This window comes from Odocoileus virginianus, unplaced genomic scaffold, assembly GCF_023699985.2.
Source record: "Odocoileus virginianus isolate 20LAN1187 ecotype Illinois unplaced genomic scaffold, Ovbor_1.2 Unplaced_Scaffold_7, whole genome shotgun sequence".
Classification (NCBI taxonomy): Eukaryota; Metazoa; Chordata; class Mammalia; order Artiodactyla; family Cervidae; genus Odocoileus; species Odocoileus virginianus.
This window is the reverse complement of record NW_027224269.1, coordinates 779,035-806,435: the sequence shown is the minus strand read 5'-3', so window position 1 is coordinate 806,435 and position 27,401 is coordinate 779,035. Positions and strand designations below refer to the sequence as shown.

General features: G+C 43.0%; 1 protein-coding gene and 1 non-coding gene across 9 annotated transcripts in view; both read left to right on the top strand.

Moving 5' to 3' along the window:
• AFF2 (ALF transcription elongation factor 2) overlaps nucleotides 1-23,480 on the top strand; it is a 531,908-nt gene extending 508,428 nt beyond the window's left edge. For 7 of the 8 annotated variants that reach the window (XM_070462659.1, XM_070462658.1, XM_070462657.1 and 4 more), the window contains 5 exons: nucleotides 193-264; nucleotides 1,887-1,980; nucleotides 4,711-4,763; nucleotides 10,762-10,952; nucleotides 15,233-23,480. In XM_070462659.1, coding sequence (XP_070318760.1) covers nucleotides 193-264; nucleotides 1,887-1,980; nucleotides 4,711-4,763; nucleotides 10,762-10,952; nucleotides 15,233-15,354 — 532 coding nt within the window. In that variant the 3' untranslated portion in view covers nucleotides 15,355-23,480. Of the gene's footprint in view, nucleotides 1-192; nucleotides 265-1,886; nucleotides 1,981-4,710; nucleotides 4,764-10,761; nucleotides 10,953-11,205; nucleotides 15,075-15,232 lie in introns of those variants that run through there. The other variant, XM_070462656.1, reaches the window with a different exon arrangement.
• On the top strand, nucleotides 11,369-11,441 carry TRNAG-UCC (transfer RNA glycine (anticodon UCC)). The gene has a single exon. It is a non-coding gene; the product is annotated as a tRNA-Gly (tRNA).
• Nucleotides 23,481-27,401: the final 3,921 nt, after the last annotated feature.

The following is a 27,401-nucleotide window of genomic DNA, read 5'->3' as shown; positions in this document are numbered from 1 at the left end:
GATCACACCAGTGCTATTGTGACATTTTGTGCATGTTTTCAGGAAAGCACACTTTTGCCCACATGGCCTTCTCAGTCCTCCTGCCAGAGTCAATGTGGCCCTAGCTCATTTGAGTAATGACAACGCCAATGGTGTTGGGGCTTTCTGAAGGGTCAGACAGATTCCATTTGAGCTTGTCCTTTCTCTTCAAAGGTATGCCATGAGGCTGAAGAATTTTGCAAGCCCCCTGGCTTCAGATGGGGACAAAAAGCTGGCCGTACTATGGTAAGTCTCATGGAGGTGACCAGGAAATAGCTGAAATGTCACAAAAAGATTTTAAAACTCAACTTAAGCTGCTTAAGTCATTATTCTTGTTTTCCACTAAACTCTAAAAAATTAAGTAATGGATTTCTTCAGTTGCTGACTAAACATCTACTCTGCACATTTATACTCTTATCAAGATGGAATTTTAATGCTTATCCTTTCTTTTTAAAAAAATAAAGCCACATATATTTATTTTCTTGCAGTTCTGAAGGTCAGAAGTCTGAAGTGTGTTTCACTAGGCTAAAATCATGGCATCAACATGGCTGCTTTCCTCCCAGAGGCTCTAGGGAGAATCCACTTCTGCCTTTTCCAGCTTCTAGAGGAGGTCTGCATTCCTGGGCTTAGGGCCTCTTCCTCCATCAAGAAGTCAGCAATGTATCTTAACATATCTCCCTGACTTTGACCTTCTGCCTCCTTTTTCCATCTTTTGTGAACTCTCTTTTTCTTTTTTTTCAAATGTTACTGAAATATAATTGATGTACACTGGTGTGTTAATTTTTAGTGTACAGGAAAGTGACAGTTCAGTTCAGTTCATAGCTCAGTTGTGTCTGACTCTTTGTGACCCCATGGACTGCAGCATGCCAGGCTTCCTTGTCCATCACCAACTCCCAGAGCTTGTTCAAACTCATGTCCATCGAGTCAGTGATGCCATCCAACCATCTCATCCTCTGTCATCCCCTTCTCCTCCTGCCTTCAATCTTTCCTAGCATCAGGGTCTTTCTTTCGCAGTCAGTTCTTCGGATCAGGTGGCCAAAGTTTTGGAGTTTCAACTTCAGCATCAGTCCTTCCAATGAATATTCCGGACTGATTTCCTTTAGGATTGACGGGTTTGAGTCCTTGCAGTCTAAGGGACTCTCAAGAGTCTTCTCCAACACCACAGTTCAAAAGCATCAATTCTCCAGCACTCAACTTTCTTTATGGTCTAACTCTTACATCAATATATAGCTACTGGAAAAACCATAGTTTGACTAAATGGACCTTTGTCAACAAAGTAATGTCTCTGCTTTTTAATATGCTGTCTAGGTTTGTCTTAGCTTTTCTTCCAAGGAGCAAGTGTCTTTAATTTCATGACTGCAGTCACCATCTGCAGTGATTTTGGAGCCCAAGAAATAAAGTCTCTCACTGTTTTCATTGTTTCCCCATCTATTTGCCATGAAGTGATGGGACCAGGTGCCATGATCTTAGTTTTCTGAATGTTGAGCTTTAAGCCAACTTTTTCACTCTCCTCTTTCACTTTCATCAAGAGGCTCTTTAGTTCCTCTTCACTTTCTGCCCTAAGGGTGGTGTCATCTGTGTATCTGAGGTTATTGATATTTCTCCTGCAATCTTGATTCCAGCTTGTGTGACTCAGTTATACATATATATTCTCTTTCATATTCTTTTCCATTATGGCTTATGGTTTATCACACGATGTTGAATATAGTTCCCTGTACTATGCTTATTCCTTGTTTTTAAAAATTTTTCTTTTTTTCACTTATGTTCCTCAGTAACCATAGGAGAGGAGCTGTAGATGGGAGTTGTATTTTAATGAATAGGTCTGAAGAAGTGTTGGCATTAATGTGCTTCTTTCCTCATCATCACAGCTACCGATGCCTTTCACTTCTCTACCTGAGGATGTTCAAACTGAAGAAGGACCACGCCATGAAGTACTCCAGATCACTGATGGAATATTTTAAGGTAATCCTTATTTTTTGTAATTTATAGGTCCTGGGTGATTAAATCACTAATGAGACATGGCAGGCATGTTATGAAATGTCACGGTTGTCACTACCGAAAGCTGAACTTTCTGCATCATGGCTGGCCATGGCCATCTCACCTCTCCTTTGGAGCTCAGCAGAGAGCTTGGGTTTGATCCAGTTCCACGGAGAGAAGGTACCATAGTTCAATCCCCTGATGATGCTCTGGAGTGAACAAGTGACCCTGGGCACCTTCCTGGGTCCAGTCAGGATGGTGATCCCTTCTGCCTGCACTGTGGACTGCCTGCAGAACATGGCTCATGTTACATGAGATGCCAGCCTAGAAATTTCTCAGCAGTGAGAGAAGTCACCACAGCCACCCTGGGCTCTGAGGGCACAGCCACACCCCCAGGGGCCCTTTGGCCATGGTGAGTGTTGAAGATAGTGGTTGCAGTTGAAGACAACTGATAACGTTGGCTGTCAAAATAAACCAACAATAAATAAACAAACTCATCCTCTAGGGAGCTGGTATTTTTGATTTGCAAGAAAAATGAAATATTTGAACCACAAGATGCAAAGCCAAGATGTGGGAATGAGCCCAGATAAAAACGGCAAGCCTGGAACTGGGCCTGGCAACCGTGCCGGGTGTCATTGGCTGAGGCTCCATGGACCTTCGCTGCTCTCTTCCACCCATCAATGCTGATCATGTGTTAGAGTTGAGGGCTCAAGGTTGCTGTTGGGGAGGTCTTGAAAGAAAAGGATAATTTTATTTATTTAGTCATATTATGCTTTGCCAAGTGCGTCAGCTGACATGGCTCAGTTGCATCAAAGCAGTTGTTTGAAATGAATCAAATCCTGACCTTACCTCAGACATTCAAAGCCAGTGGGTAGGGGTGCACGATTATGTGAGAATGCCCATTCAGTTGGGAAAAGGGCAGCTCTCATGTGGTGTGGCCATGATAATGCTAGTGCTTGTGAATGCAGTCAAATGCAGCAGCTGCCCATGGCCATGTGTCTACAAGTCTCCACCTGGGCTCTGCAAGGTGTCTTGATGCTGGTGGTCTGGTACAGGTCCTAAGAATGGGCATTTTGAACAAGTCCCTGGGCGATAATGATGCTGGTCCTGTGGGGCACTCTGAGCCACAGCCCTAGCCTCCATTCTCTGCGGCCTGTCCTGCAGTTTTCAGTGCACTGCAAAATACCAAACAGATGTTAAGTAACTCACTCCTCTGGCAGAGCATTGAGCTTCTTTGAGGTTCAAAATGGGAAGCTCCCACCTGCTGAGGTCATTATAACCAGCTGATTGTTGTTCTAGTGTGGTGGTGCTGAGCATCGGGATTTCCCATGCTCCACAAGTGTACAGCCATGAAAACAGAGGAGGCCCATTCTTTTCTTAAAATGGATTGTGTTGAAGTGTAGTTGATATACAGTGTTGTGTTAATTTCTACTGCACAGCAAAGTGATTCAGTTATACACATATATACATTCTTTTTTCATATTCTTTTCCATTATGGTTTATCACAGGATATTGAATATAGTTTCCTGTGCTAAACAATAGGACCTTGTTGTTTATCCATCCTATATAAATAGTTTACCTCTGCTAATTCCAAACTCTTATTCCTTCTCTTCCCCAACTCCCTCCCCCTTGGCAACCACAAATCTATTCTCTATGTCTGTGAGTCTATTTCTAGTCCTTAGATATGTTCATTTGTGTCATTTTACATTCCACATATAAGAGATGTGATATGGTGTTTGTTTTTCTCTTTCTGACTGACTTAGTATGATGTTGATCCCTAGGTCCATCCATGTTGCTGCCAATGGCTGAGTAATATTTATTGTATATATGTACCACATCTTCTTTATTCATTCCTCTGTCAATGAACATTTAGGTGTGCTTCCATGTCTTCACTACTGCAAATAGTGCTGCTGTGAATATAGGGATGCATGTATCTTTTCAAATTAGATGTTTTTTCTGATATATGCCCCAAAATGGGATTTCTGGATCACATGGCCATTCTATTCTTAGTTTTTTTGAGGTACCTCCATACTGTTCTCCATAGTGGCTTCACCAATTTACATTTCCACCAGTGGTGTAGGAGGGTTTCCTTTTCAAGGAGGCCCATTCTTTAAACCGGCCCATCAGAGGGAAAAGAATGTTTAGCATTCCACGGCAGGGCAGTGCTGGGCCGATTACACTGCTCAACAGGGAAAACCATCAGTCATGAGGATATGCATGTGATGATAGCAAATCCAGGTGATATGCAGACACACACACAAAGGCTTCTTGGTTCTGGCCAGTTCCTGGGATTTTAGAAATGACAAGCCAATGTGCATCCCAGGGAAAAAGTTTGCAACTGGAGCTAAAGGTGAAAAGCTTGTCTATACTCTGAAGAGCTTGTTTTGCAGAATAAATTTCAGATGAGGATAATTAAACCACTTCTTGGAGAACTGAGTCTGATTTCACTGGGCCTTTTAGTATATAAGATCTTTCATCAAGTGACTTTCATGGTCCTGATTGGAGCCCACTAATTATCCTAACCAGCTATTTTCATCGAGTGTGCGTCGTGGTGTGCTGACGTGCACATACATCCCAGCTCTGCTAACGAAACAGGAGGCATCCCAAAATGCTGCAATCAATATTAATGTACTCTAAATCACACTTCCATCTGTTTCTGAATTAATAAAACACAAAATAGATGTCCTCATTTCCCTCTCTGTTTCTCTCTTTTAGCAAAATGCTTCAAAAGTCGCTCAGATACCATCTCCATGGGTAGGCAATGGAAAGTAAGTATCTTCTGAAAATTGCTTTTTCACGAAAATTAGTGATTGAATAGACCCCAAATATTTGGTATTGATAAGCCGGACACAAAGGTTAATTCTGAGATTACAGTAATTTGGGTGCACACAGAATTCTAGTCTGGTTTCCGCTAATGGCAGGGCAGAAAAGTTTAACAAGATGTGGTCCCAAATTTCTTTCACTATTTGATCTTTAAGCCAAATGACGGCCATAAAAATATCAGTTAATGAGATGGCAAGCACCATGCCATTTCAGGGAGGCAGGGTAGAGTTACCTCCACTGCAGTGATTTTTCAATGATTCACTCAGTAATGAAAGACCAATGAAATATTCATTGATATATGGTAAGTGCTTTAATAAAACCAAAGGCATAATAGTGCTGAAAATGTGAAGGCACTTCATCAGCCAATTATCTGAGCCTTCATGATGATTTTTATATTAATACTATAATACCCTGCCCTAAAATATAAAAGCATCTACTATACTGCTGGCCTGAGGCTCAATGAACTCACCCACTCCACAGCTGTCCTTAGAGCCATATTTGCTTGGAGCAGCTCAGTCCTCCAGCAGTAGGTTGGGAGCTGGTAAACCAGTTGACCCAGGCCCAAGGCTGCCCTCAATTCCCAGGATGAAACTAAGAGAGCCCCTTCTCTCTGCAATGAAAGGCCAGACCCAATGACATTGGAGCCTCCTCTGAAGAGAGGTTCCTTTTCAGAGGGCAATTCAGAATCCTAGTTCTGTCTCAGCCCTGAGCTAGCTTTGTGCCCACACTTACCTGCCTGAGCATTCGTTTCTCCTCTCAGTCCAATACCTCTCTGACCACTGCAAGCCCACTTCCCACCAGTAGATGTATTCTTTTGAAAAGAGCTGCTTCCCCCCCCCCCCCCCCCCCCGCTTTTCACCACTTCAACATTCTTATGTCTCTGATCAAAACACTTTCTTGAACAGTGAAATAGTCCCCTTTGCCGCTTTATAAATACCTACAAAGCACACTCCCAAAGGAGTGAGACTGTGAGCTCTAAGATCTTAAAAAACATTCAGAATGCGGAGACAGATCCATTAAAAACTATGCGCCAACTCAATTACTGTATTGAAAGGAAGTACCGTTTAAATTGTTGAATTAGGTCTCTCTCTTATATTGATGGACAAAAGCGAGACCACAGGCCCAGAGAAAGCTGTTTTCTCTGAACACGGAGTAAAGCAAGGGCAAATTCAGGTAAGCACCCATTCAAGAATCACTGGGAAAAAGTTTTTTAATTCTCCAACGAAAAAACTCAAACACATTCTAAGCTTGTGAAGTCACATTAAAAGTCTCCTGAAATGATTTTTTAAAGCAGCTTCTGTCTGAAGAAAGCACACTCCCTTTGGTAGGTCAGAGAGCTTTTGAATGAGGCAACTCAAAACGGCGGCCCAGGGGTTACAGCCCATTCATTCAGCACATACTTTGGGTGCATTTCCCTATGAGAGGCTGGGGATGCACTGAATGCCATAGGCGCCCTGTACTCCAGAAGCACGTGGTCCAGTGGCAGGAGGGCACAGATCTGAGCAAAGTTCTGTGGGCACCCAAGAAAAAGAGAACTTGGGCCTCTCTGGGTGGCCAGGGAGGGCTTCTTTGCCTGCTAGCAACACTATAGCCTCCATCCCCCAGTGAATGAGGATGGTTGGCCCCACACCAGACCTCTCACGATCCTTCCAGAAGAAGCCTCCCCTGACCCTGACTGTGAAGACAGTGCAAAGAATAAGTTGGAAGGAGAAGAAAAACCTACTCGAGATAGAGCAGGGGTCAGCAAATCTTTGCTGCAGAGGGCCAGATAATACACATTTGGGGCTTTGCCAGTCCAGACAAAAACTGAGGTTGTTATGTAAAAAGAATATGAGAGAAAACAAGTTTCCACAAAAATCTTACTGATGAAATTCGGAATATAATAGCAGTTTTAGAATACAAGTCTGTTAAGGAGAAGAAAGGAGTTTTGCAAAAATAGAATTTTGTGCTCTTGGGGTTCGAATGTAGTGTTCTCATTCATCAAATTGATCGCACATGTTCATCTTTTCAAAACATTTGTAGCTCACAGGCCATGCAGAAATAGGGGGTGCACCAGAGCTTTCAGTCCCAATAGAGAGTCATGGTAATCACATCTTGGAGCTGCTAAAAAAGGGAGGGGCAGCAGTCACAGATGTCACTCAGAGAGAATAAAAAAGAAGGCTATGGAAGGAGGAAAGAACAAGGCCATTTGAGGCCTTTAGAAGAGCTGTTTCAGTATACTGGGGGCCTTGGGTGCTACATAGAAAGGGTTGGAAGAGAAGAGATATCTCCCCTTGTTGGGGACATTGGCCAATGAAAGGACTGCAAAGAGTTTGGTTGTCACTGGAGGGAATATTTCTATCAAGTAAAACTTCTCCCCAAACTTAGGGAGGGCTGTGCCTGTGCAAACATGGGAAGAGCCCAGGGAGAGTGGTAGGAACACGCAACGTGGACTCAAGGGTGAGGCTCGAGGTGGACACCCACATCAAGGGAAACTTAGTAGAGGGAAGGTAGGACATGGAGGTAAGTTGGTGGAATGGAAGGAAAATGGACTTTGCAGGAAAACAGACCTTTCAAATCCCAGCTCTTTGACCATCTGCTGTGTGGCTCTCAAAAAAGGAACTGATCTTTTCTGAGCCCTCTTGTCATCTGTGAAACAGTGGCAGCAGAAACTCACCCACAGAGTTGACATGAGGCTTAGAGATAATAATCAGTGAAGCCCAGAGCACCATGCTTGGTGCACAGCAACTTTAACAAATAGCGGTTGCTGCCACTGCCATGTTTTGTTATCATTATTACCTTTTTAAGTTGGAAAACATAAGTGATCTTCCCCTAGAACTCCCACAGCTCTTGGTCTACACATCGCTTTTGTACTTATCCTAGTTTGCCAGAAATTAATGGATTCTTCTCCCCTTTAGACTGTTTGCTCTTTTCAATAAGGAATTGCTCATTCTTTTATTCATCAAAGATTTATTGCCTGCCTACTGTATATGAGACACTCTGCCAGGCACTTTACCAAAGTATTTATCCCCTATCTGTATGCTGCTCTACATTATTTTTCTTCCCTCTGCAGAGCACCTCATATGTAGTGGATACCATATAATAACAGAGGGATCACTGGAAGGCAATCTATCCACTTATCTAACTGGTATTAAGTACATGTTATGTATACCAGGCACTGTTCTACATGCTGGGAATGGCACTGGATGAAATAGACAGGGATCCCTGTCTATTTCACATTCTTTTGGAAGAGAAAGACAGTAGAAAAATAATGCATATGCTAAATGATAAATGCCGTAGAGGAAATTAAAACAAGGAAGGGGGATAGAAAGGGCTGCTTGGCTTGGGGGAGGAGGATCTTCAATAGGGACACTAGGGAAGGATGATGAGAGAATGAGCTATGCAGATCCCTGGGGGAAGTGCATTCCAAGTAGCCAGACACCACCACCTTCTTAGATAGGGGCGTGGCTAGTGACTACCAGAGGCTGCAGGGGGCTAGTGTGGCTGGGGGGCAAGAGAGGATAGTGGGGATTTAGAGTACTCGTGCTGTGGGTGGTGGAAGCCTGTGCAGGTGTGTGCACACTTATGACCATGTGCCGTAGACATGAAGAAAAGCATAATATCTGAAGCAGATCCCCAGAGCGCGAACTCAAGAATGAAACCCCAGCTGTGGGGAGAGCCAAGATGGCACACTAAGAGAAGTACTGCAACAGCCAGAGGAGCACTGTCTTAGGCAGGCTTTGACTGGTGGATTTCACGTGTATGATATGGTGTTCTGGGAGTTTAGGCATGCTCCGCCAGATCAGCTCACGGAGCCTCATGTCAGGTCAGTCATGACCAAAGGCAAACCATGCCCTCATTCTCCTTGCCTCCACCACTGATTATTTAAAATAAAGCACCAAGTGGAAAGGAATGAAAGCCCCTCAATAGCTCCTCAATGTTGTAAACTGAAAAGGCCTTTTCAGGAAATATGAGGTAAACAGAGGTGATGTGTTTCCCCTTGGGATTTCTGGGCATGATTGAAAATCACTGAACCCAGCCTTTTCTTGCAGTCCATGAAGGCTCCAGCAAGGGGAGGGGCGCAGGAGCCCCAGGCTGGAGTCTCAGTGCCTGGGATTCCAGAACTTTTCAAGCACCACATGGTCCCCGTTTCAACGTTTGCGACACTGACACCTTTATAATCTTCTCTAGAGATTACAAATGAGGACGTTTTCCTTTCTTGCTGTAAATTGACATTTAAGGATTAATGACCACCACTAGGGTAGGGACACAGGAGAGACTAGATAATAGCATTTCTAACCTGCCATGAAAAAAAAAATCCAGCATTCACTGCTTTTATGTTAACCTTCTCTGCCCAGGTCCCTGAGTTTAATGATGCCTCTGACCACACCCTACCTGGAAAATAAATCTTTACATCAAGAAGTATCACATATCTCAGAAGTTATAAACAGAGCAGGCAAACCTTCACACCCTCTTACATCACACAAGTGCAGAGAAATTGTGGGGATTCACTTTACCCTTCGTACTAGAACATACCAGAAGATATACTCTGTTTGTAGAAGTGAACCAAAGCTCTCATGAGGCACAGCCTATGTGAATCTCAGGTGACCGTATCAGTTCAATTGCTCCCAGATTGAGTCATCCCCACTTCATCATTTTGGTACATGGGGATAGCTGTTCCCCCAAATCCTCTATGGGTGCCTGTCAGGGCGCACTTGTGTCCTAGGAGCAGGGGTTGGCTCTGAGGAATACAGCCACACTGGAATGTAGTTGGCAACAAGTGGCTGGTAAAGGGGAGGAAGAGTGAGAGAAGGTTCCTGATGATGGGAGGAGTGTGTTGGGAGGAAGAAAGAGACCCAGAAACAGCTTTCCCCCATTTCTGTTATTCCCCCAAATGTTCAATCATAATAAAGTGTGCATTTTACTGGGCATTCAATCCTGGCTTTGAAGGAAGATGGAGAGAGCAGAGATGTGTATTGACCTGGCTCGTAGGCACAGGCAGCAACCCAGCCTTTGGGACTGTCCATGACCTAAGTTCTCACCCTCCATGCAAAGTGCAGCCAGCAGGTGACTTCTTGTTACTGATATTAGAGAATTAAACAAAAATCTACCTCCAAACATTGATACTGCCCAAAGTAGGTATTCCCAAGACATTTCTTTATAACCCAGTCTGCAGGTGAACTGTCAGCAATTAACAGCCATCCTGTAGCAGGTCTTAAAGAATCCTGAAGTGATATTTAGAATCTTACTTATTTCCAACTTCCCTACTACTGCTCCTTGGGGGCCTTTTAAGGATCATACTTTGCTTATTGTGGTGACTGTATTTGGAGCCAACTGTCACTGTGGTTTCCACAAAACATTTTGATAAGAGACCAATATAGCACATCAAATTTTTCTAAGTGCCAGTATCCATTCTGGCAGCAGGTAGAGAAAGCATCGTAACTCTGAGCTGATTCTTTCTTTGGAACATCAGAAGACTTGTTATATGTATTCAAAGTAAGAGCTACATTTGTGGGTAGAATTAATGCCAGAGAAGGATTCACCCAGCTCTCTCTCTGGTATTTTAAAACAAAGTAGCAACATGCATGGAGTCATCAGTGGTTGCCAAAGTCAGTCAGGCTTCTGTGTTTAAAGTTAGAAAAGAAGGATGGCTCTTTCTACAGCCTGGCACTGTAGCCCTGGGTGGGTTGGTTTGATGAGGCAGGAACAGTGGGGAGGGGGTGATAATAAGCTCTTTATATACTGAGACCTCTGGAGAAAACTACTGTGTGGGTGAAAGCTGTAGGATGTCCTCTGAGAAGAGTCGGTGGGATGCGAGAGCAAGCTTCATAAATGTTCACCATGCCAAACCTCACTGTGGCAAATCACATCCTCAAAAGGTCCAAGTATGATGAGGGAGGGCTAAAATGCTGTTGTCACTCTCCCCTAGCAGCCTAACAAGGCCTGTCTCTTCCCATCCCCCAGGAATACTCCATCCCCAGTGTCTCTCAACAACGTCTCTCCCATCAACGCAATGGGGAACTGTAACAACGGCCCAGTTACCATCCCACAGCGCATTCACCACATGGCAGCCAGCCACGTCAACATCACGAGCAACGTGTTACGGGGCTACGAACACTGGGACATGGCTGACAAACTGACAAGAGAGAACAAAGGTATGCTGGTCTGTTCAACTGGCTGCTCACGGGCCATGGTGGATTCAACCTGCTTTGAAGGGCTTGAGTTTCTCATGATGACCTTCTCTTTCTGTTGGCCTAATTTCTAAGGCTAGATGAGGGAAGAGGGGGTGAGACCAGGGTCGATTCAGTGACCAGTTTTTGTGAAGAGAGTGAAAATATCTAGAATCGAGTTCTCCTTTAAAACTTAAAGTAACATGAATTATGATGGATTGTCAAATGTCTTTTTCAGATTTTCACTCAATGATAAGGATCAACAGAGAGAAACAGAGCAAAGCAAAAAAGAATGATTTGCAAATTGATTGGGATCAAGACACTATTGACTTTTTTTTTTAAGAGAAGTGAGGTTGCACCATGGCCTTCTACCTTCATTATATTCATCAGCTCCAGGGACTTCCCTGGTGGTCCAGTGGTTAAGACTCTGAGCTTCCAATGCAGGGGGCCCAGGTTCAATCCCTGGTCAGGGAACTAGATCCCACATGCTGCATGGTGCAGCCAAAATGTATTTTTAAAAAATTATTGAAGATAATAATCATCAGTTCCAGGGCACTTGATAATGTGGTTTGCATTCAGAAACCAGAATCAAGGCTCAGCTAGTGTTTTTCACTCACTGACACTTGGGACGAAGGATCAGGGCCCCATTCATGACAACACGAGGTTTGCTACAAAACAAATGCAGGGGGGACCCTGCTTCACAAGAGGGTGAGTCAGTGGTCCTCCACCACTCATGCTGCATCTGTGACCCTAGCTGCCATCCAGGTTCACCGTGAAGTCTCACTGTCCTAATGAAGATAGGAAGTTCAAAGAAACCATACTTTGGCCCTAGCCATTCAGTGGACTTTGATGATTCTGGAGCAGCAGTTAGCGAAAGACCCACTGTAGTTAAAGTGGGGACAGATGTGGGTCTTTCAGATCAGATTGCAAAGAGGTGACCTGAGCTTTAGAGCAGCAGAAACATCTGGCCAGATACAGGCAGAAGTTCATGGCCCACATGCACTGGTGGCTCCTGCCAGGACATGACATGGTACAAGCTGCATGGAGGGAGCTTGGGTCCCGGGAAGTAACAGGGATTTCATGGAATCAGGCTGGGGCTGCATGCCACTGAGATGCAGAGTGAAGTTCCTATGAGTTACTGGCCCCTCCTTCTGGCTGCATCTCTACTGCAGGATCACTCAACAGGCAGGGAAACAGTCCCATGGAACTAGAAAGGGTGCAGATTTTGAAGCCTAATCATTTAAGCTTGAATCATGTCAGTTACTGGCTGGGTGACCTAAAACAGTTACTGAAATCTGTGAGCTACTCCCTAGCTTCCATTTCTATAATGGATTTAATGAAGATAGGATGACAGTGAAACTACCCACAAGGGTGATAAGAGATGGATGGAATAAAACAAAATGTGTCAATCACCTACCATAAAATATCAGGTGCAAGGTAGAAATCCTACAAATATTTATTTCTCTTTCCTTATTCCATATGATGACATATAATTCAGATTCTGTGGCTATCAAAGCATATTCCATAATTTAGGACTTCAACCCTCGACTCAGCTATTAACACTGACTCCTGGGGTTATTTGCATGTGTTGGTTCTATGTGTTCGTGCAGCAATTTTTATATGTCAGGCACTGTACTCTTTGTTTTATCATTTGTCATCTCATTTATCCCCATTTCCTAGATGTAGAAATTGAGGCTCAGTGAGGTTCAGAAATTCACCCATGATATCACAGCTCATCATATTGAAAGCATAAATTGAATGGAGAACTGTCAGATTTCAGAGTCTGAACTGTTAACCTACAGGGTGCACTGCCCATCTAGAGGGCAGAATTAATAATGCATCCTCAGAAACCTTCAATGAATTCTCAGTTATCTGAGTAAGAAACAGTTCTTAACTTGTCCACTTTCCCTCAGCTTCTGGAAATCAAAGACAACTGGCCCAGACAAGCAAGCCAATCCATGAGTTCTAGAATTAATCATGAAGGCATAAGCATCTCAAGTCTTACCTAGCTTATCTGCCTCCACTCTTCTCTGTCTTATGTTGTATTGGTAACTGGAGGGCAGTTCAGTATTTATGGATTTCCTTCATAATTGCATACATTTTCAAATCTGGTAAAGTAACTCCTTCTAACTTTACTGCAGAACTTTCCAGGAGCACTGTAGTGGCTGGGCTGATGTTTGAGTGAGATGGTACTCATCTTGTTCTCAGCACCTGTGTCAGGGAGTTGTTCAAGTCCCTGCCTACTACTGAATCAACATGACTCTATCACTCCACCAGCAGAAATGCACTGCACCCCACCGGTGTGGTCCAGAGGCTGTTCAGGGAGCCGGACAGAGGACCTAGTTTGGAATCTTCTGTTTGCAGCCTTGAGTTTCACACACTTTGTCATTTCTGAGCTGCTCAGAGTGAGGGACTCTTCCCATATCTGTCTTGTCCCCATAGATATGGGGAAACTGAGGCGCTTCCCTTTTGAGTGAAACTCTCCCTCCCTCCAGAGACCACCATGTATGCGCACTTTTCCCCACCCAGTCATGCAATGGAAATGGCTGAGGTTGGCTATTCCAGTGGAAGGTCTCCACCCCTGCCCCCTGTCTGCCTGCCTGTATAGCTGCAGATGGCTCATTGCAGAAGATGGGCCAATAGGGCTGATTCTGCCCTCTGTCCTTTGTTCTAGAAGTCCAGTTCTCTATCTTCCCAGATGCTGACTTGAAGCACTTATTAAAATGGTGACCTGGGTACCTAGTTAAGAATGCCACCGCGGGCTGTGTGCAGAATACCCAAGGGACATCTCATTAACATTCATTCGACAGCAACTGGGCCCTTTAACATTTCCCTTAATATTGTATTACAGAAGAAAGTATTTTCAATGCCCAAAATAATTCACTCCTTTATCAGCAGAAATTACTTTTATTGCATAGTACAGGTTAAACAGTATCACATAATCAAATGAACCTGATACATGGAGAAGGAGCCCATATGTTATATATAACATGAAAAATCAATGCATTGTTTAGTGAAACACCATCTGCTGAGCAATCAAGCACACATAACCCATGCATGGAAACTGCTTTACAAGAAGGCAGGAGAGCATCCCAACCACTTGAGGGTAGTCTCCAACACCTCCTCCCTCTCCCTCCGCAAAGATACCTCACCCTCAGCCAGCAGAGGAGCCATTTTGTCATGGACAAGAGCCTGCTTCTCATGGAGATCGATACAGTGCCAGTCCAATCAATTCAGACATACAAAGGGGAAGCCTAGCTGGTTTCTGAACATCAAAGAATTTTTCTGATATACTCCCCCCACCCTATCCCAAAACAGACAGTCTGAGACTCTGGTCCCACTGCTTAGTGGGGAGGGGGCGGGGGTCTCAGTGTTGTTCCTTGCCTGAGTCAGCTGGCGGGGAATCAGCAAGGCACTCTTACCATCCATGTCCCAGGGGGCCGGCAGATGTGCTGTGTGACAGATCCTTACAGGTTATTTTCCTTCCCTAAAGGAATAAGACGAACCAAGTCAGATGCCTCCTAGACAGTGACTTGGCCTTAGATACCAATGGTGCTAACGGCAGTCCAGGCTCACTGGTTATATCTACATCAAGCCAAGAAACATCAGTGAAGTCATTTCATTTAGACAAAAAGAAAAGAGAGTATTTTCAATTGCACAACACACAGAATGAGAAACAGCTTGATATCATATACCATTTTGTGTATAAAGACTCCTTTCTAACTATAAATTTATAATATATAAAAATATAAATTTAATATTTTATAAAATATATTTGATACACAACTTTATGTGTAAATTTTCAATTTATAAATCTTATATATGTTTCTATAAACATATATGTAAATATATAGACAAATATATTTTATGTGTAATATATGCATATTGTGATATATGTGTGTGTGTATCTCATAAACCTCCACAGGATTGTAATGTACTTTTAGAGGTCACAGTCTAAGAAAATGTATAGTAATTAGAAAAAAACTTACTATGAATTAACAGATTTGAGTGAATTTGTGTTTTCTTAATCACAGTAATACAGACATAATTTATGCTATGGAGTTTGGGGAGCTAATAAAAGATTAAAGCCATAGTGCTTAATATCCATATGAAGTTTGGATCACCTTGTAGGTACTCTGGAAATTGATGTCTAATAAATGAATGAATGAACCAAGAATAACTCATCCAATGCCCGCGTGCTTGGGGTGCTGCTTATGGCCCTACTGTCATTTAAAGGCCTGACTAAGGTCTGCTCTGATTTTCAGAATTCTTTGGCGATCTGGACACATTGATGGGGCCCCTGACGCAGCACAGCAGCATGACCAATCTCGTCCGCTACGTTCGCCAGGGACTGTGCTGGCTGCGCATCGATGCCCACTTGTTGTAGTGGCTGCGCCCCCATCTCCAGCCTTGCCACCCACCACGCTACCTCTACCAGAGCGCCGATGGGCACTGGTGGAACTCCACTCATTTGGGAAAGTTCTCTTTGATTATGTTTGTTTTGATGCTTCTTTTGATATCTGTGAAACACAGACGTCATTGTAAGTGGACACTACACCTTGAGAGCAGTGTATCTTTTATCACTTAGTCATTTTTCTGTATTTTCTACGCATTTCACAGATCCCACCATCCTTTTGTGCTTGATGGAATGACAGTTCCTACAGTATTTTTTTAGGCCCACACTACCCAAAAGAAAGAATGGAAAGCAATTGTGAGAACAGGTTCCTGAGAAGTGAAACAAAATGTCATATATATATATATGTGTGTGTGTGTGTGTGTGCGCGCGCGCGTGTGTGTGTATGTGTGTGTGTATATATATATATATATATGTCATATGTCATGTATATGTCTATGTATGAACGCAGACACAGAGGACCTGCAAAGATTCAAATTTTCAGCATTCCCCAAATGTCCAGATAAGAACGTATTTCAGAATCCTTTGTTAAACTTTTGTGATTCCCACAGACTCAGTTTTCAGATGAGAATTTTCATTGTTGAAATCCACTGGTTAAATGTTTTAGCAACATTGGAAAGTTAAGCGTGTTAAGAAAATTCATGAGCACAGCGATGCCACTCTGGAACAGTACTCTGGCATGCAGCCAGAGGACTTTTTAGTTAGTATCCCTTTCCTGAATCCCTATTTGAAAAATGTCAAGGATGAGAAGGAGTGGCAACATTTATATCAACAGCTTTAAGGCATCAGCTGGCATAAGTCGTTTTGAACTCCATGATTTGAAGCGTAAATCCTCACCCGTGATTCTCTTTGTGTAAAGCTCTCCTTTGAAGGGCAGTTCAGTGGCGCATGCCCTAGTAGCCTAGATGCTACAACCCAGTTTAGAGATGAGAGATGAGAGGACTCTGGCAACTGTCCAGGGAATGCACACCTCTGCCTCTTTTGCAGTTGATTGGTGGGTCCATAACTGGCAGGACTTTTTTTTTTAAGTGTGTTTTGCTTGAATCTCTGGAAACCAAAGTTAAGTTCTCACTACTAGAAGTAGTCATATACAGTTTGCTTCCTAATGGCTTTAAAATATGGACTTCCCCAATTATTATCACATTTGCTATTTTACAGAATTTCTTTTTGACTTCTTTCTGTTTTCTTCTACCTTTCTCTTCCTTTTTCTTTTGTTTCTTTTGATTTTGGCTCATTAGCTTTTGATTGAAATACAATCACTGATTTTATTCAAGTCTATATTATCTTGAATCATTTCCATGAAAATCCCAATGAAAACTCCAAACTCTCTAAGTTGTAGCTAGTTTTTTAACAAAAAATGAGTTGGGGTAGTGCTTCACCCTAGGGTGGTTTTAAAAGAACTCTGAAGATGGGGAACAGTTCCGTTGATTTGGAGATATTTCAGAGTCATTTGAAACTATCCCCACCCCTTTTGATCCTCTGCATTCATTTTGTGTCCCTAAAAATCACAATGTAAATATCATCTTTGGCGTTCCAACCCACTAGAAGAATCCCACACACGTGGTAAAAACTATCCATACATTAGTTAGTTCCTTGTAATTACCTGCCGGTATCTAATTCCATGTAGCCTTTCATCAGCTGAGTTATTGGATTCTTTTCACTGAGTTATGACCAGATAAATAATAGATACATGCCCATAAAAGATGCAATCTTGTATGATTTTTGAAAGCAAGTCATGCAAGTGATAGGAACGACAAAGGATCCCCTCTACACTCTCACTGTCAAGGTTAGCTATTATCCCCAGTTGCAAAAGAGCCAGACTTGAGCTCCACTCTGGTCATTTTTGAGCTGAAGGCCCTTTGTGGTATCATAAAGGCTGTGGACGTTGTTCTCTAGTGGCTGAGGCCACGTTGTGAAGATGACAGCTGGGAGCATCCAAGCAGCTGACCCAGCACTTTTCACGCCCCCAGTGTGGTTGAGCTGGACGTTGGCAATTTCAGCATCAACCCTAACACACACAGACACACACTGACTAATGCAACCCAAGAGAAATCTTTTCTGAACCTCTTAAGTGAGGAACATGATGCTATGAACGACTCCAAATACCCAAAGTGGGTGTCACTTACACAGATGAAGCTGATGGCTCTGCAGTGACTCAAGGTCTCTGTTTGTTTCCCACGGCTTACCAGGTGGAGTGCCTGACTGTGACTATATAATGAAGCCCACTGGTCTGACTTGCATGTTCAACCTAGACCACGATCCTAGACCATCATGGATTTATGAGTAGATTCTTCTTGAAATCCAACCTCCAGGAACTAGACATTAAAATGGAGGGACAGTTTCCTGGGGACACAAGTATATTGCCTCATGAATGAAAGACTCGAATCTCTAGTTTCAGTGAGTCGTTCTATCTACCTGACACACAACAGGGAGACAGCCGAGCAGCCTGCTTGCTACCTGATGTGTCACCTCTGGTGGCTGAGTGTGAAGTGTGTCCAGATCAGCAGCACGATGATCAAATCTGACAGGCGAGCTTGGGATCACCACCTGGTTATTTAGCAGATCCATTTGTAAAGCAGCTTAGAAACCAATTAAACATGGAGGATGAATTGCCTTCCTCTCCCAGGAGATGAGACATCTTTCAGTTTCCTGACTAAGGATTGTTGCTGTTTTCTAGGCACTCTATTCATCACGTTGTAAATGGTGATGTGTGTCATAGGTGTGCCGCATTTTGAGGGACTGAAATAATATTTTGTCAAGTAAATCTCTTCAGTGTACCAGTTTGTGGGAGGGATATGAGACATGTGGATGGTGGTGAGAGATCCTGCCTCAGACTGTGATGGAGGCTTGATGAGACACATCTCACAGTAAACACATGGAGTTAGGGTCATGGGCAAAGAAATGGGCAGCTCCACCGAGTGAGCAAGTTCACAAAAGGATCTCAGCCCTGCAAACAGGACCCACATAGGGCCACCACTATGCCTTCACTTGTCACCCAAGCTCCAACCACAGAGAGTTTGACAAGTTTGTGTTATGATATTGGCTTGGCTTTGTATTTTAATTAACCTTGGATTTTTTAGTGGTTTTGTCATATTACTGTCTGAGTTCAGTAGGTAGGATTAATTTGAAAAGAGTATACTAGTGTGGTCCTCGGGGTAGAATTTAGCCGTGAGCATGTTGTTAGCCAGCCTGTAGACTGTTAATTACTTAATAATCTCATTGGGAAAATACTAGTAGTTTTCTATTTGGATGACAGAATTGGAAAAGCAGATTAGCTGCTGCTAACTTTTCAAAGACTTGAGGTTGGGATGCCTTTTTTCCATGTAATGACATTAAATGATTCAAATCTCTGGTCAATAACCAAGTTGCTCAATTTGAAACCATTGGCTGAAATGCCTTTTGTTGAGTTTCCAAATGGATGAATTTTCCTTTGGACAACACCTTACTAGGTGCATTGGACTGGGTCTTCATTGGGAAGATACTTGTCCTCTCAATATCCTTCTCAAAGTTATCTAATTTGGATTGTGTTTTATTGAAATTTGCATCCCAGAGGTTGAAGTTGGAAAATGAAGTTGGAAAGCATTTCTGAAGGCAGAATCGATGTAGATGTGGGGGTAGAGCCCTTACATATTTCACAATAGACATGATAAAATTCACCTGCATGAGCTGGCAGGTGGGAGACACCAAACTGGATCACTGGGTAGGACTACTCAGTAAGGCAATGAACTGCTTGCTTAGAGAAGCATCACCCTCCCCATTGAGAAAATGTGTGGCGAGACACTAGTGCTACACAACATTGAATGGATGGGTCAATTCCATGTCCCCAGATGCAGTTCTGTGGGGAAAAAATATGGAGCCCGTTGTCGCTTGCTCTATTGTGCGACTGGCGGACTAAATTCTTCTTCGTTGTCGTTATCGTTGTCGTTGTTGTTGTTGTTGCTGTCGTTCTCATTTCCACTCGCACAGCCTTATTCTCATAATGAAACTCTGATTCATTTGCTCTTTGGTGTTCGCAAACTCCAACAACAGAACTGGCATCTGTGTATTGATAATCAGCAATGACCCTGGCAGGAGGCTAATCAGACAGGCTGGTCTCAGACATCAATCCTACCATCTGAATATTTTCAGGGAAAGAAAAAGTATGAATTCCCTTTCTGTTCTCCTCCTCACAAGCCTAGAAGCCCACTTTCCCAAGAGCATCATGTTTCCCTCTGTAATCCATCAACTCAAAGCAAATTGCATTGTGGGGAGGGCTGCAGGGGTGAGGTGGGGATTAGAGGGTAGGGAAGCCCTTCCAGGCCAGGCTGCAGTTCTTGCCCCTTTCTGCTTCTGACCTGAGATGGTAATGACTCCATCAGGCTCACCATGTGCTTAGGGGACACAGAACTGCTGTTCCGATCCATGATCAATCATCGTTCTTCTAAGAGATTGGAGCTTTGCTGTTTCATTAACTGTGCAGTGTAGACTAATGGTGTTTAATAAAAATCATTCAAACTTTCAAACTCTTTTGCCAGTGACCTCAATTTTGTTGGCTCTTCAATTTGTACCAGAATTTGAGGAGGGAAGGGGGAACACAGGAAGCCTGCTGCCAGGACCCTGGCTCAATGCTGCGGGGAGCACCCCCCAGGGCCCACCAGCACTTGCTGGTCAGGAGCCACATGTAGACCAACTGGCAACCCTCATGAAGAAAGAACGTCCCTGTGGATGCTTGTAGCTGGGGCTAGCATGCTCCTACTGAGGGTATCATTATTCTCCAGCCTCTGCAATGTGAAGCCAGCTGCCGGATCAGGTGCTTAATCAGAACTGCAACCTATTCAGTTCTGGCCTGCATCACCCCTGTATCTCTGAATAGGGGAAACATCTCAGAGCCTAGAGCCCAGCAGGGTGCACAAGGCCAGCCAAATGCCCCCCAGATGCCAGTGCCCTTCTGTGGTTCTGCAGTACTTGTGACATCAGTGGGAGAGGAGCCCTTAGGCAGGAAGCAGCCTTGGGGAAACCCCCAAAGAGGCTGAATTGGTAACAGGTTGCCCAGATCCAGAGTTAGCTTCTCCTTTGGTTTGCTCAACATGCTACCAGTGATCCATTGCTTAAACGTTTAGCAAGCTCTCTGAGAACAGAAAGCAGTTGATTTGTAGTATTTGCTAATCACCGTGGTGTAACTGCTCCCACCATAGCCTATTTCCAGCCACATCACTGAACACAGAGTTGGAAAGAGATAGACGCAAAGTTGGGAGACCAGGCAAACAAGCTCCGACACAGGACTGATTGCAGCCAGTCAAAGGGGCTCAGAGTTCACACTTATGTTCTGTGCGCGCACACACACACTTTAATGACAAACTATTACATCATTTTCAAATATGGGTCAGTCTTCTAGGAAATGTAGATAGTCTATGATGAGACCCTGGAGGTGTGGGTTTTAAGCTGGAAGGAATGAAGCCTTCTTGAGCCCAAAGCACAGATGCGTTGGCCAGAGTATGTGGGTCATCTCCACATCTGCAAGGTAAAATGGAAGTGAAATAAGTGCTTAGAAAACTCTCATGGTTGGTTAAAAATAAGGATAGGTGAGTATTATTATTATTTCATTATTATCATTTTATTATTATTAAAATGCCCAAGTAGTACTTCAAACTTGTAAATGTCACTTGGATAAATGATTTACTATTGCTCCTATTAATGACAGTCTTCATCAACATTAGGCCTTCTGTGGAGAATAGCACAATTCAAAATGCACTGTGTTGTTTTCTTACTATATGGCAACTCAGTAATTCTCCCATCTCCCTGTTGTTGTTCAGAAGGTTTTTGCTTTTGCTATTAGTAATTGAAGTTATTTAGCATATGTTTTAATTTTAAAGTACCTATTTACTATCCTTGCTCTGAAATCAAACTAAAATGTCTCCTGGATCAGTTCCATGATTAATATTTAGAAATTACCATCCAAAGCAAAACAATTCCCTTTTCTACCCAATATAAAGAAAGCAGTGTCATTAAGAAGACATAAAGTGCAGTGTATTTTTGTAAGACAACGAGGTTTTTGTTAAAAACACACACAAAATCTTTTTTTTCAAATTACACCTCATCATAAATCAACTGAGAGTAGAACAAAAAGTCTCAAAGGACATGTTCTCCTGGTCCCATGAATCTTCTACAGTTAATAAGAGGTTTGTATCTGGAAAGGTTGAAGAACTTGCTGTAAAATCCTATTTTTCTTTAAACATTTCCATGTTCTGTCTGGGCCTGTGTCCACAGTCAAGTGTTAGCCCTGAAGGATATCCGTATATTTTATGCATTCTTTCTGGCCCCTCTCTATCTCCTTTGCCTCTGCAGTTCTTTCTGTGACCAGCATGATAACATAGTTGAGCAGGGGGTTCTTCAAGCCCCGCATAGTATTCCTGCAACATTTGTCCTGACTGGGTATGGTCCCATCTGGGTCTGGTTAATTGCTATCACACTCACACGGGAACTTGGCGTCCCCCAAGGCCATGGACCAGTTTGCATGGAGACAGAGAGCTAGAAATGTCTTCATCATCATCCGGTGATTTTCTATTTTAAAACCATCCTCATGAATCAATCATATCACCCACAAATATTACAAATGAGATTGATTCTGCCTCAAGATAATTTGTCAAATAGTTTTCTTCCTGAATGACTCTACTCTCTGGGTATTTTAGAAAGGGAAACATCTGAGATGAAATCCCCCACATTTGTTCAATTCCACAAATGGCTGTTTTTATTCCTATTTTCCTCAGAATAAATAATGCTTCTGAAGATGGTTTGATGTAGTGTTATCTTTGGATAAAATAAACCCTTTAAAAGTGAGCCTGGTCGAGCTACCGTGCTCAGAATGCCCCTGGGGATCAGAAGATCCCTCAGATTCTTCCCCTAAGCACACTTGATGGTCTGACTGCCATATCCATAGGCTCCTCCAAGAAGAGACTGGTTTCTGTTCTGTTCTGTGCTGGTGATCGTGGTGGCTGTGGCTGTTGCTTGTCTCTTTCTGTCTTGCTTATCTGGCTCTGGCTTTCACTTTCCTGCTTGGGCTCTTTCTGTCTCTAAACAAACGAATAGTTGAATTCAATGTGAACTTCTGAACTGTAACTTGTTCTTTCTTTTAAGACATAACAGATTAATAAAAATAGGTGTGTTCTGATTTCAAACATGCCACCTGGAGAGGCATGCTGTATTCTGAAACCATGATATTATAACAACTGCATTATCATATGGCAGTATAAATACTCGTCTGTTGAATTCATTTGTCCGGTTGTAGAACTTTGTGGAGCAGTGTTTTGACCTTGACGATGTCATTTTGGAGCAAGTGCAGTGGCTGCAGGCAGATGAGACACTTTACATCAGGATTTTTCAATGAACTTTAGCTGGAGGCCTGGCGATGGCAAACATTTTCAGATGTTGCTGTAACCATGATAAATGTGAAGCACAAATTTCTGTTCCAGAAATTTCCCAGAACTCTTCAGTCAAAGTGGTTTTATTTTAGGTTCATCTTTTTCTTTTTTTTCGTTCTCTTTTTCCTTATTTTTTTTTGAAGGGGTTTGTTGTTATTGACTGAAGAAATATTTTGACTGTAATGTGTATTTCTCCTGTTTTTCCCTCTCTTTCTCTCTCCCCTCTCCCCTTGTTAAAATATTTAAATCTGGAGTCTTTTGCAAATCTGCATTAGATCAGGCCAGGAATGAAGTCTGAGTCTAAGCAGACATTGATGGGTTTTCAAAGAGAAATGTTCCCTATCCCTGTGGCCCTTCCATGCTCCACACTGAAGAACCGAAGGGCGCTTTCCTAACATCGTTTGAGACCTAATGCAGTTTAACAAATGACTCCATGTGTTTTTCCAGTAGTCATTTGACTGAGACTTGAAAAATACCCCCAAGACTTACCAGGGGTGTCTTCTGCCTGGTCTACAGCGTGTGTGTTTGCTTTGTATCTTAGAGGCATATTCCTGTCTTGTGTGCTCATTTGAAGTATCTCCTCACATTCATATTAGTCTGTATATAAGAATCAGAGAGATAATCCCCTCACATGTTGTAAATGAAGATGTGACTCTATAGAACTTTCTCTCCTTCTTGAAAATAAAAAGACATTTTCATGCATATTTTAAACAGAAAGTTTGTATATTTAAGTGTCATGGAAATATTTATTGAGTAACCAGGATACAAAAGGGAATTTAATTGTCATCATATGCTTTGTGTGTGTGGTGGCGGGGTGGGGGGGCGGCTCGCCAGCACTGTGTCACTGGACAATTGTGGCTAGCCAGAGTTGCCCACGTAGAACATGTCATCTGTGTCTGTGTGTGTGTGTGTGTGTGTGTGTGTACGCACACACGTACAACATGTCTGGCTTGCTGTTCTTCATGGGATTTTAGCTTTTCCTTCTTGAAAAACATTGTTGTACAGTTCCAGGAAGGCCATGGCTCCATTGCTGTGTGAAGACTATTTGAAATATAAACTCTTCTCCCCTTGGAAACTATTATCATGGTATTATGGCTCAACTGCATGGATTCCATTGGCCTTTGTGAGGGAAAAAAGTGAAAGTGAAAGTCATTCAGTCCTGTCTGACTCTTTGAGACCCCATGGACCTGTAGCCTGCCAGGCTCCTCTGTCCATGGGATTTCCCAGGCAAGAATGCTGGAGTGGGTTGCCATTTCCTTCTCCAGGGGATCTTCCCAACCCAGGGATCGAACCCACATCTCCCCCATCTCATGCATTACCATCCAAACCACTAGGGAAGCTCAAGAGGCTCTGTTCAAATCCAGCCAAGTTTCCAAGAGAAAACTATAGGCCGAGATACACAGGGAGGCAGAACGATGGAGGCTGCTGCATTTGAGCTGAGTTGAGCCCTTAAGGTTGGCATGAACTTTCCCTTGAGCTGCAGCTCAAGTCCCTGAGGCTAGTGTCCTGGCCTGGGCTCCCTCTGTGTCAGTAGATGGACAAAACCATCATAAATAGCCTGGCCTGGTTCTTGAGAGGTCCTGCCCCTAGTGGAAGACCCTTTTCACACTGGGGGCACCCCAAGTGGCCATGGAAATTTGATGACCATTTACAAAGCACCTCCTTTGTTTTACCAAAATCCAATTCAGCTTTTGAACCACTTTTTCTTGGGTGCAAATTTCTAATATTCATACTCATTGCAGATTCACCGACTGTCACTGTTCTTAACAAGCATGCTCATCTCATCAGAATTTCAGTCAGTTCCAATGTTCTGTATCGACTAAGGTAACTGTTCAAACATCAAGCAATGAATGAAATGGTACCTGGTTCCTCAAAACTGGTTTCATGTGCTTTACGTGAAGGAAACTGTATCTGCCTGTGTTGCTTTGCATTTCAAATGTGTGGCGCACAAGCATTTTGTTGGTGCTTTGTTCTCAGTACAGTAACTCTGTGTACAAACGTTTTCATGTAGTTTTGTTGTTTTCCAACACGATGTCTCTGTAAAATTTATATTGGTTAAGCTGGCGCGTTGGTTTCTCTCATAGAGGCATTAACTATACTGCCAATGCATTGAATTATTGAAAAATGCAAAATAAAATTTTTATGAAAATCTCATGTCAGACATGTAGATGATTCTGCTTGCAGATTTTCTAGCCATAAGTACCAAATTACCACTCCTTTTGTGTTCTAAGGCATAGTCAACCCCCCACCCAATTACCTCAACAGCTTTAAAACAGAGCCAGAAAGAGAATAACTCTCACAAAGCCAGTTCATTTGATGAGAGACCCTTGGTCTAGCATTCAAAGCCCACTGAAGAGAACATGATCAAATGTTTAGTTATCTGAGTTCCTAGTACACAGCACAAAAAAGCCTTGCAAAATATAAAGTCATAATTGCAATGGTTTTTAAATTATAAAGCTAGACTAAAAACTTAAAAGCACAGCCAATGACTACAGCCATTTCCAGTGGAGGCGTGCAGTCACTGGCCTGGGAGGGCAGCATAAGCAATCATTTCAGGTGACAATAATGATGTCGAGTCATCAGGAAAAGGTTCAATTATTTTAAGTATATCCTTTTTACTAAGGCAGGAGAGCCAAATATTTAGAACTATTACCTTCAAAATGTTTAACATTTTCCAGGCAGTGCCAAGGAGGTTTCAGTTACCTAGAATTTTCATTTATAAAGAATCTCTTCCCTGGGCATGCAAAATGAGCAAGTGCAATGCTAAGACACTACATGGCACAAAGCACATATGGGAACATGAAATTAACAATCAGCTGAGTTGAGCTTCCTGTAAGCCAGTGAAATGCACTTGGCGTGGCCGGATATTCTGACCCTGCTGAAATAATCCAGGTAAGAACACTGCTGTAGCTAACTGTGGCTGAAACTGAAGCTTGTAACACTATCACCAAGAATTCCGAATCCTTTCCATAATTTGAAGCCCACATGTCGGTAAATATGAGCATTTTTCTTAGGAGATAATGAAGAAGTATTTAATCTGAGTAAATAGAGCTAAACAGAGTATAAATTTGTTCTTGAGCAACCAAGTTGTTTTTGCCTTCATTCGAAAAAACAGATGTCATAAATTATAATCATGCCTAGGTAACTGTGAGCCTGCGTGCAGAGAAGACCCAAGAAGAAAAAAGGCAGAGGGACATTTTTCAAAACTGGAATACTGGGATTATGCTAACTGATCAGTTTATGTGGTGGCCCTGTTCTAGCACTTTCTTATATTAACTTATGTAATCCTCTAATGACCCTATGAGATAAGTATCAATACTATAATATTCCTGTTCCATAGACAGAGGCACAAGATTAAGCAGCTTGCATAACGTCACACAGTCAGAATTTGGACAGTGTGGCTCCAAAGCCCTTGATCTTAACCATTACCATCTACTGCTTCTCACTGTCCTTCAGAGGACTCTAAAGGAAAGGACTTGGGCCAGTCTTCCAGAAATGCCTTCTTTCATGAAGACTGAGATCAGGACCTGGCTGAAGACAGCAACTCAGGAGAGATGTGGTGAGATGGGACTCCTTATGCTTGGAAGTAGCAAATAGAAGAGAGCACCATCTTGTCAGCTACCTGGATGCTCTGGTTGGGGTCATGATTAGGTCTTTGGCTGTCTGAGGTTTAAATCAGTCCTCTTGGAAGGCAGACCTGGTGTGGCTTAACTCCTATGACCTGTATGCACAGAAGAGAGGCAGAACATCCCTGGGGAGCAAGTGTCCTGGACTTTGATAGAGGATTTTAGGTCAGGCTCTTGCTGCCTGACAAAGGAAACTCTTAACCTGTCTATGCCCCACTTCCTTCCTCTACAAAACAGAGTTGATAATATAAGTCTTCTCCCCACTTTCCAGAGATGAGCAAGCTGTCATCAATGTAGGTGTTTCTCATCCTACATCCCCTCCTGGGAACTCTGAGGACTGTGTTGCCCCAAAGAATCTCCCCCAGCATGCTGCCATTATCAAGGTCAGAAAACTTCACCCCTGAGGGTGTTAATGGGGCAACCACCTGGTTGCCTTGCTGGCAGGGGCTCTTCCACAACTGGGTAGATGTGGCAGAATGTTCCACACAGGCAGAGTGGGAGGAGGTGGGAAGCACTGAGACTCTTGCTTTGGTCCAAGAATATGTTGAGATTTGTGAGTTTCTCCAGGAAACACCTTTCAGGCTTAGTGGGCAATTTTATCCCCTGTCCCCCTTTTTTTAGTAAAGAAACTAAAATCTAAAATTTTTAGCTGTGGTACAAGTAGGATCTAGGTAATTTCTTAAGGGGGGGTTTGCCCATAAGTTTCAGGTATGGACCTTGGAAAGTGACATGCATTATCCAGGCCCTTGGTACCTGGGATGGATTCTGTGTGGCTTGTGAACTTGGGGTCTACTGGGACTGAGACTCATAGGACCAGGAGGCAAGTGGAAGGCAGGAAAATCCTTCAAGTCATATCTTTCTAGTGGTGACTCTCCACCCTTCATTCTACCCACTTCCTTGGGGTGGGGGGAGAAGATTTTGAGAGTTAAGAGGAAATAAGAGGTGATGGTGCTTGTAGTGCCCTAGAGAAAACATCCGGTAGGAACCCAAGCTCAGA